At 37.7% G+C, this 11,095-nt stretch overlaps 2 protein-coding genes across 2 annotated transcripts; both read left to right on the top strand.

Annotated features, from left to right (window-relative positions):
* Positions 1-447: 447 nt before the first annotated feature.
* On the top strand, positions 448-1,095 carry LOC132624310 (uncharacterized). The gene has a single exon (XM_060339110.1). The coding sequence runs from the start codon at positions 448-450 to the stop codon at positions 1,093-1,095; it is 648 nt and encodes a 215-aa protein (XP_060195093.1).
* Positions 1,096-3,146: 2,051 nt separating this feature from the next.
* Positions 3,147-4,412, top strand: LOC132624309 (uncharacterized mitochondrial protein AtMg00810-like). The gene has a single exon (XM_060339109.1). The coding sequence runs from the start codon at positions 3,147-3,149 to the stop codon at positions 4,410-4,412; it is 1,266 nt and encodes a 421-aa protein (XP_060195092.1).
* The last annotated feature ends 6,683 nt before the right edge of the window (positions 4,413-11,095 follow it).

The raw sequence follows: 11,095 nt of genomic DNA, 5'->3' as shown, positions 1-11,095 counted from the left end.
AACTCAAGAAAAATAATACTAAGATAATATTTTTAGTGTATGTAAAATAAAATTAAGGACACGTGTAATCTGTATAGATGAAAAACAATCTCATTAGTCCAATTAAAAAAAATTTGAAGATATGTGTCGGGTAACTCAGCCATAAGCGCTATATATAATTGTAAGTTCAATCACATTTATCATTGTTAGAATATGTAAATATTTAGTTACCATCTTTATTGATGTAAATATATTAGAAGAATATTTAGTTACCATTATGGTTAGGTGTATATTTAGTTACCTTCATTATAACCTAGAATATTTGTATATATACACGAGTTGACAAAGATTAATGCAAGCAGATTATTACCTTCTTACATGGTATCAGACTAGGGCACGATTCTGCTCCTCTCTCTCTTCCTCCATCTCTGTGTCAACCTCATCATCTTTCTCCTACAATCAGCCACCATGACTGATTCCTCCTCATCTGACTCCACCAAGTCCTTCTTCCACCCAGCTTTGACTGTCTCCAACATCAAAAATCACATCTTTATTACTCTTCAAATGGAAAACGTCCAATATGGGACATGGGCGAAACTCTTCAAAATCCACGCCAAATCCTACAGAGTCCTCCACCATATCATTCCACCGGAGTCCGGGAAAGAAAAGGTGCCCAAAACCAATGCTGAAAAAGAGTTATGGTTGACTCTTAATGCCACAGTTCTTCAATGGATTTATGCCACCATCTCTACTGACCTATTGCATACTATCCTTGAACCCGACTCCACAGCCATGGAAACTTGGAATAGGCTGCGTGACATATTCCAAGACAACAAAAATTCTCGAGCCGTCACTCTTGAGCATGAATTTTCTCACACTAATATGGAGGACTTCCCTAATGCTTCCGCGTATTGTCAACGACTCAAGATTCTTTACGATCAACTCAAGAACGTCGGTGCTTCAGTCTCCAACAACCGCCTCGTCCTTCAAATGGTAGCCGGACTCACTGACGCCTATAAGGAGGTGGGTACACTCATCCGTCAAGGCAATCCTCTTCCTCTCTTATATCAAGCCCGTTCCACGCTCATTCTTGAAGAAACAGGCTTTGCCAAATAGCTTGCCACGAGATCCACTAATGCCATGATTGCTCGGGATTACGACGATAATCCCTCTTCTGGAAATAACCACCCAAATCGTCAGAATAACAGTGGTAAAAGGCATCAAAACCGAAGCAACAATGGTGGAAAGAACCGTGGAAGAGGCGGTGGCAATAGGGGCAGCTGCAACCGAAACAGTGGTGGTTTCGGTGGTGGATGCAGCAGCACCACGACCAGCAGCAACAGTGGCAGCAACCTTGGATGGGGAATGCACAGCAATGGCAGTGGCCCTTCATGCCGTGGCCTGTGCCTCCTTGTCCGTATCTAACCACTCCACGGCCAAGGACCAACACTCAACAGAGGCAGGCTGACATACTTGGGCCACGTCCACCACAAGCTTACTCTACTGACGTTCTGCCCACTCCAACCGATATCGAGGCAGTGATGCACACACTTGGGCTCACTCCTTCGGATGCAAATTGGTACATGGATACCGCAACCACTTCTCATATGACATCCGCGCAAGGTAACCTCTCGTCTTATTTTAATTTGAGCAATAATCATGGTATAATTGTCGGAAATGGTCATTCAATTCCAATTCGTGGTTATGATCATACCAACTTAGCTCCCCCCAACCCACCTTTAGCTTTAAAAAATGTTCTTCATGCTCCTCATCTTATCAAGAACCTAGTCTCAGTTCGAAAATTCACTACAAATAACTCAGTTTCTGTTGAATTTGATCCTTTTGGTTTTTTTGTGAAGGATTACCGGACGGGGATGCGTCTAATGAGATGGGATAGTCGGGGCGAGCTTTATCCCATCACCACCACACCACCATTGTCTTTTACAACTTTAACTTCATCTATGTGGCATGATCGCTTGGCTCATCTGGGAGCACCTGTTTTCGACTCTCTTAGGCTAAATAAATTCATTAAATGTAATGGACCAATTAAGTCTCATGTTTGTCATTCGCTTGGAAAACAGATTAAATTGCCATTTATTGCATCTCATTCACAAACATGTATGCCGTTTGATATTATCCATAATGATCTTTGGACATCTCCCGTTTTGAGATCTTCAGACCACAAATATTATGTTTTGCTCTTGGATGATTACTCTAATTTTTTGTGGACATTTCCCTTATCAACTAAGTCTCAAACGTTACCCACTTTCTTAGTCTTTCGAAATTTCATTCTCACTCAATTTGAACGGGAAATAAAGAACATTCAATGTGATAATGGTCGGGAATTTGATAACGGTCCATTCTGGGAGTTTTGTAAATCTAATGGCTTGTCTTTTTGCCTATCCTTTCCTCATACGTCATCACAAAATGGAAAGGCCGAAAGAAAAATTCAAACAATAAACAACATGGTTCGTACTTTACTCACTGATGCATTTTTACCTCTTTCGTTTTGGCATCATGCATTACAAATAGCCACCTACCTCCTCAACATTCTTCCTCATAAAGGATTAGCCTATCAATCTCCTCTTAAAGTACTCTATCACAAAGACCCATCCTATTCTCATCTTCGGGTGTTCGGTTGCCTATGTTACCCCCATCCCATCTAATACCATTAACAAGCTTCAAGCCCGTTCCACCCCATGTGTGTTCTTAGGCTATCCATCCTATCATCGTGGTTACAAATGTTATGATTTATCATCCAAGAAAATCATCATAAGTCGTCATGTCATGTTTGATGAAACCCAATTTCCTTTTGCTAAGCTACATACTCCCTTATATCGTCACCATTATGACTTTCTGGATGATGGACCCTCTCCTTATGTAATCCACCACTTAGCCTCGCAAACCAGCCCACCTTCCAGCGACCATACTCCGCTGCCCACTGGTCCTAACAGCCCACCACCCACGGCCACGTCTGCCTCACCCTCAGCTGCTACCGCCAGCCCACGTGCGCCACAGTCTACTATCCTCTCCCAATGCAAAAACCGATCACTAGGAGTTAACATGGTATTGTCAATCCTAACCCAAAATACAGCTTCATCACTCATGCGTCCAAATCTTCCCTTCCTCGTAACCTCGTGTCTACCTTACGTGACCCGAATTGGAAAATGGCTATGCAAAATGAATATAAGGCTCTTATTAAAAATAAGACGTGGGAGTTAGTGCCTCGCCCACCTAATGTGCATGTTATTCGGTCTATGTGGATTTTTAGACATAAAGAACACTCTGACGGTTCCTTTGAGAGGCATAAAACCCGACTTGTAGGTGATGGCAAAACTCAACAGGTTGGCGTGGATTGTGGTGATACTTTTAGCCCGGTGGTGAAATCGGCTACCATCCACACTGTTCTCAGTCTAGATCTCTCTAATGCTTGTCCTATTCACCAACTTGATGTGAAAAATGCTTTCTTACATGGTGAACTTGAGGAAACTGTCTACATGCATCAACCCGTGGGTTTCCGAGACCCCACACATCCTAACTATGTCTGCTTACTAAAGAAGTCCTTATATGGCCTCAAGCAAGCTCCCCGGGCCTGGTACAAACGATTTGCTGACTATGTTTCTAGTATTGGTTTCACCCACAGCAAGTCTGATCATTCTCTATTCATCTACCGAAAAGGTATTGATATGGCGTATCTTCTTTTGTATGTGGATGATATCATCTTAACTACCTCCTCTGATGATCTTCGCAAGTCCATCATGACACTTCTCAACTCTGAATTTGCTATCAAGGATTTGGGACCACTCAGTTATTTCTTGGGAATAGCAGATACTCGTTATGCAGGTGGTTTATTTTTATCTCAAAAGAAGTACGCCGAAGAGATCATAGAACGAGCTAGCATGTCGTTTTGTAGGCCAAGTGCCACTCCAGTTGACACCAAACCGAAGTTAAGTGCCACCTCTACCTCACCGTTTAAGGATCCTTCACTTTATCGCAGCCTGGTAGGTGCACTGCAATATCTCACGTTCATGAGACCAGACATTTCGTATGCTGTGCAACAGATTTGTCTATTCATGCATAACCTGATGGAGGTCCACATGAATGATCTCAAACGTATTGTGCGCTATATTAAGGGCACCCATGATCATGGCTTGCATCTTTATCCATCTAAACCCACCACTCTCATTTCGTATACGGATGCAGATTGGGGTAGTTGTCCGGATACCAGGCGTTCGACTGCTTGTTATTGTGTCTTTCTTGGTGATAATCTCATTTCTTGGTCCGCCAAGCGGCAGGCCACCATGTCTCGATCTAGTGCGGAGGCCGAATATCGAGGGGTAGCCAATGTTGTTGCCGAGTCTTGTTGGCTACGCAATCTGCTTCTAGAACTTCATTGTCCAATACGAAAGGCTACGTTGGTGTACTGTGCTTAGTGCCATATATCTATCTGGCAATCCTGTTCAACATCAACGCACTAAGCATATCGAGATGGATATTCACTTCGTCCGTGAACAAGTTGCTCGTGGTCATGTACGTGTCCTACATGTCCCATCGCGCTATTAGATCGCGGATATATTTACTAAAGGTCTTCCCTTGGTTCTATTTGAAGATTTTCGCGATAGCCTAAGCGTCCTCAAACCTCCCGCTTCGACTACGGGGGTGTGTTAGAATATGTAAATATTTAGCTACCATCTTTATTGATGTAAATGTATTAGAAGAATATTTAGTTACCATTATAATTAGGTGTATATTTAGTTACCTTCATTATAGCCTAGGATCTTTGTATATATACACAAGTTGACAAAAATTAATGCAAGCAGATTATTACTTTCTTACAATCATCACACTACACCTTTGATCAAATAAACAATCAAGTAGAAATATTTATGTCTGACAATCGACTTTTTATTTTATCTTTTTTTAAATTATGAAATACGGGAATTCTAACTTAACAATAGTAACACTTAGAGTACTACTATAAAAGACAATTTTAAACTAATGTAGCGTCGGTCGATCAAACTATCCTCAATAAGCATTTCAATACAAACTCGATAGATAATGAAGCAAGAAAATACTATTCAATTCTTTTAGATTATTACATTCAGGATCCTCAACCTAAAATATGACAAAAAGAAAACTAAGATTTGATATTGATGGAATAGTAAATAGTGTGGCATTCAGTAGTTAGACTCAAAATATTCACAATATTGAAGCAAGATATATTCGTGCAAAGCACGAACATAGAGACTAGTATTATATCAAAAGCACGAAGGGCCTTAGAAATGTTGTTTGAACTTTTTGCACTTCGTTAAAAGACTTTACAATAGACAAAATTGTCATTTACTATTTTTCTCAAATTATTATTCATATCATCTTTATAATATTTCACTATTTTGTTTTTTGGAAAAGTCAAAAAACTCACTTTTATTTTTGGAATCCTCTTTTACTTTGGCATTGGAAAGCCACTTGTTTTTTGAGTCGTTTTTCACTTTGACAATTTTTATTTTTGGAAACATAATAATGCCACATAATTTTATTTTAGTGGAGTCCAAATAAAAAACAAACATTAATTATCATCACAATTAATTCCAATAACAATCTACTTCATCAAAAAACAAAAAGAAATTTGCTTTGTACGTCCAAAGAAATTCATGGATAGACTTGAATGAGTCCCTATATTCCCTAATATTTTGGACTATTAAATCAACTAGAATATTGGTCACTGATTTTATTTATTATTAAAAATTATTTAGTACTTTGCGATCCTCTTAGGTTTAGGAGTCCTTTTATTTGTCATTAAATTAGTCAGTCATCAATAACCCTAAACGGCCGAACGTTCACAGTATTATTTCTTATTTTTGTTATAAAATTGTTGAAGTCCTAAAGCTATAACAATCTCACATGAATAAGAATTCCTATAACCACCTCTTTGCCTAGCTATTTGCCGTTTTATCTTTGACTTTTATATATATTTGCAATTCGATTCACAATCTTTTACTCTTTTTTGGCAGAAAAAAAAATGTTAAGAAGGATTTTTCTACGCGATTCTGCAATGAAAGAAAGCAACGAATAGGCTCATCGTAGACGGGTGGGTCGATGATGATAACTCCGTTACGTCTTACACCCTGAAATTATGGAGAAATTCAGCCTTTCCATGCATTCAATTCTCATTAACGTTTTCAATTTAATCTTTTAATTGAAACTCCTATCTATTGTACTTATTGCATTTTTTTTTTTTGCTAAATATTTACAAAATTTATGATCATTATTTAGTAATGTTTTGATTATGACTTTCTAAGCTTTGGGTTTTGAATTATCTAATCGCGAAGCATTTGAATTATTTAATGGTGTAGCATTAGAACTATTTAATGGCTTATTTGTTGTTTGCTTAGGGTCTCGGTAACTGTTTTGTTGTTTTTTTTTGCACCGCATAAACCTCTTGTCGGGCAAGTTTCAAACTGACAAGTAGTTTACATAATAAACTTCATAATTGATTGTATACTTATCGTATATTTTGCAGTTTATTGTAGCTATAGGCATGTTTAAAGCTTTTTTCTTTGTACCTTATATAAAATCTCCTTATTTGAATTGCACAACTATTTTCCTCAAACCTAATTTTTTCATGTTTTGAAGGTTTTGTTCACGTATCTCTCTTCAGGTTACCTAATGATAGTTGGACTCAAACGTGTACCTGCAATGTTAGATTTCTTTTTAGTTTCTTTATAGTTATATAAAACTCACTATCTTTTTATTGATAGGTCTAAAATCTTAGGTTTATATTTTTCTTGTAGGAGTGGGACGGTTTGAGGCTATACAATTTTGCTTTGGAACAGCAAGTACATACCGCAAGGCGAGAGCTAAGTCATACTCTATATCAGGTAATATAGAGCACTTTCAAAGCATGGGGACAAGTTTAAGGAATTAAAATAGTGTGCAGTAGAAAAATAAGGTGTGATGCTATTGAAAAAAGGTGACAAATATGGTGCTTTTTTATTTCAATCTTTCCTTATCATCTTTTATGTATGCAACTGACATGATTTCAATTTCACTTTGTTTCAGTGTTCTTCACAAATAAAAGAGTTTGTAGTAGATGACTGATAAGACGTAGTAAAGAACTTAAATTCTGTCTTCGCATTTAGTTTTAACTATGAAGATTATTTCACTGAAGTTATTAGATTTTATTTTGTAATCTCATGTCATAACAATTACGATATTTTGTTATACTGGGTGAGGCGGCACCGGAAATCGACAATTATGAAAAAAGTTCACTATATACATGTAAAAAGAAGTCATGTATTACCAACATTTTCTTTTTTTCCTTTTTACGCTCATCTTCTTTTTTTGCCTCTTTTAGTTGATAAATTACACAAAATATGGGAGCAAACACGTGCCTTTTGCTTTTTAAATTGAATTAATTTTGCCTTAAATAAAATTGTTAAAAAAGCCAACGAAATGTTAGTACAAAATTCGTATACATTCTTTGAAGTAGTATGGCAATTGGCAAGTGACACCCTAATGGTACTCCAATTGTATTCTTGATGAATAACATATATTTTTTTAAGTATCTATGAGAAATATTTTTGAAGAACACTTTCATTTATACTTAGTATTTGTACCAGATTACATTAATTTAGTATGAGCGAAATGTCGTTCCTCTTATTGACCCTTTGAAAATAGATTTCACACTAATAAAATATTCATTTAATTATTTTTATTTTCTTATTTGGATTATGTACCTAAAATTTAGGACCTAGAAATCAATTAAAAAATTTCCTTAAATAAATTGTTCAAAAAGCTAATTAAACGTTGGTAAAAAATTTGTATACATTCTTTGAAGTAGTATGACAATTGGCAAGAGACATCCTAATGGTACTCCAATTGTATTTTTGATGAATAACATAATTTTAATATCTATGAGAACAATTTTTAACGTTATTTTACCTAATTTTTTTTCTTTTTGTATAGATTTTTTAATTTACACTTAGTATTTGCACCAAATTACATAAATTAATTATGATTATCGAAATGTCGTTCTCTTTTTGTACCATTTGAAAATAGAGTTCACACTACACAAATAGTCATTTAATTATTTTCATAATATTTAGAACTTGAAAATCTATTGAAAAATAGTTATTAAACATTTACTTATTTGGATTATGTACCTAAATTTAGGACTTAAGAATCAATTAAAATTCTGCCGTACATAAATTGTTAGAAAAGCCAATTACACGTTAATAAAAAATTCATGTACATTCTTCGAAGTATTATGGCAATTGACAAGTGACATCCTAATGGGACTCCAATCGTATTCTTGATGAATAACATTTTCGAAGAGCAATTTTTCTTACGTTCATAACCATTTTACTTAATTTATTCTTTTTGTATAATTTTTTTGATTCATTGACACGTGCAACGCACGTATGATAAACTAGTTGAATAAATAAGCCTGGATGTGGTTGATCCTTAGAGCAAATCCTTCGTGGGGTTTCCTCCGGTTGAACAAATATTAGCTCTGGCTCTAAGAAGACGAGAGCTATTCCGGTACTAAAGTATAAATAAGATAGCTAATTGAAAAGACTGAATCGCAAAGAATGAGTGTAAAATGATTATTATTCGATGTCCTTTCCCAAGGCTGTTTGGCTCCTTTTATAGTACGAATATATCAGCTCTTAAGCTACGATTAAATTCTAATAATGGGTAATAAATGTTGTCTTAATTCTAAAACGTAACGCTCTCTCCGCGTCTGGACCGGTCATATAATGTTAATCTACCATTAATAATCCGGTGCTATTACCTTTGTGGATTTGCTCTGAAAGTCTCTAGGGCTTCTTACTCGAATTAAATGAGACAGCTTGCAATGTTACTCCTTCTTCTGCCATGTGCTTCAATACCACTTTGCCATGTGTCGAGCTATATTTTGTTGTGTATACAGATAGTCCCCCCCACTCTCCGATGTAATGAAGTTATATCGGGGAATGGAATTGAAACGTTACCAGACCTATCACTTAATGGCGGGAAAACGAATCATCCCATTAATTCATTTGAAAAGGCACCCGTCAAACTGAAGTTAATGTATCTACTGCGAAATGTCGACAACCCTTTAATCAAGACGATTGACATAAAGCTGCCATTTATTGGAAGTTGTGTCCCTTTGAATACCAAATGTTTCGTCTTCCCCGCTTGGGTTATAAATAAGCCAAGAAATCAAACCACAAACTCAATCAAAACTTTTCCATTCTTAAAAAAAGTACTCCCTTTTTTGCAACCTTCATTGCCCACATCTTTTCCTTTTTCGTTGAAATTTTCAACCATGTCTACTCCTCCTTCTCATAATGACACTCCATCCCCTGGACGCCGCTCTGGAAATACTCTAATTTCACCCACAAGTCAAGAAGTCATCTTGAATTCTTCTTCTACTGATATTCTCCCCGTTGGGTTTAAATATCATGTTGACTTTAGCGTTGTCGATCATCACTAAAATGTTGAAAAAATTGAGTCGTTTATCACCGCTGAAACCATCCCCAAAGTTCGTGCATATTACAATTTCACTCCCAAAATTGTGATTGCTGCCGTCGATAGTGAGGCCAGGATGAACCATCATTCAGAAGGTTTTTCTATGGTTTATACTGATCCTTTTGCTATAGGTTTCAACCTTCCTATTCTTCAGACAATTGAGGACTTCTGCCACCAGTATCGAGTTTGTGTGCCAAGTCGCTCAAATCTGGCATCTTGATTATTGCATCCAATTTCTGGCAGATCCAGCCGGAGTTCCTTTCTGCCTTGATCATATGATGCATTTATATGATCCTCGGGTTTTCCGAGGAGGGTTAGTTCACTTATACCCATAGGGAAGACGCAACCTGGTGAACCCGGAGGATGATTTTGATCGAGGTTGGCTTCACATGTTCATCATGATCCAGACCAGCCATCTCCATCGATTTGAGCCTGAGCCTTTCCCAGAGGCTTAGAATCCTACTCTTAAGTCTTCACACTGATCTTTCCCTTTCTTTCCTTTTTGAATTATCACTATGGGTCATACTTCATTCACCCTTACCTTGATGTTATTATGTTTTCCTCAGTAGTTCCCCTTGAGATAGAACTCTTGGTCGGGATCTTCGAATGGGTGGTAGCATTATTGAACGCTTCAAATTGGCTCATGGAGGAGCATGACATCCGACTGATGGGGAGGCAAAAACCATGGTGAGACGCATTTCAATCTTTCGAACTTCCGGCCACTCTTTTTTTAACACATCTTTTTTGTAGATCTTCCGATTTGAAAACCTAATCCCCGGAGAGTCCATACACAAAAGGCCTCCCTATCGAACATCGTTAATGTTGCCTCTTCTAGCCAGAAACGTAAGTTAAGAGATGCCCCTATTTCCTCAGTGGGAATCGGTTCCAGGGTGCGTACTCGACGCTTGCTAAAGGAAGCTTGGAGCAAAACTCAACAAGACGCTTAACTCAGAGTGGTTTTTATTGATGACGATGATGAGAAAACAGGAGTTGATGCTGCCTAGGATCCGCTGCCTGATGATTTTAGCAAGGTGTCCGAGGGAGCCAAGGCTTCACTTGCCGGTTTGCACCAGGGGAATCTGACTCTCCCAGTTTGTGAACCATCACAAAGGAGTTACATTCCTCCAGTTAAATATGGAACTTCGAGTTCGTCTCTACATCTGAAATCATCGATTGCCAACTTAGAATCCTCTTTGGCTCATTTAGCCAATCTGTTCCTCCATGTACTCATTCTGCCTTCTTGAATAATTCATTCGTAAGTCCCCAATGTCTTCGATTAGCCATTCTATTTTTAGGGTCATGTCGTCGCCACCTCTACTGCCGAGCTTGCACGATCCCTATCTCCTTCCCGTCGTGTGGTTAAACTTCAAGAAGACAATGACTGCCTGCGGGCTGAAGTAGAGAGGTTACAAGTTGAGGTTCAGGATTCCGATTCCCTTCAGGCTTCTCTCAAAATACGTTTGGATGACACAAACAACGCATTATGGGACCGGAAGAATTCTTTTCAAACTCTGACTTCCTTATATGTAGGTTTTTAGAACAAAATTTTTAGGCTCCAGGATGACTTGAACAACATCCGGGGCCAGCTTCTTAGCATTGAGGT

This window comes from Lycium barbarum, chromosome 12 (assembly GCF_019175385.1).
Source record: "Lycium barbarum isolate Lr01 chromosome 12, ASM1917538v2, whole genome shotgun sequence".
Taxonomy (NCBI): Eukaryota; Viridiplantae; Streptophyta; class Magnoliopsida; order Solanales; family Solanaceae; genus Lycium; species Lycium barbarum.
This window is presented reverse-complemented; position numbering and strand designations above follow the sequence as displayed.

Excerpts from the sequence above, each read along its gene's own strand:
- LOC132624310 (XM_060339110.1), top strand. The coding sequence starts at position 448 with ATGACTGATTCCTCCTCATCTGACTCCACCAAGTCCTTCTTCCACCCA.
- LOC132624309 (XM_060339109.1), top strand. The coding sequence starts at position 3,147 with ATGGCTATGCAAAATGAATATAAGGCTCTTATTAAAAATAAGACGTGG.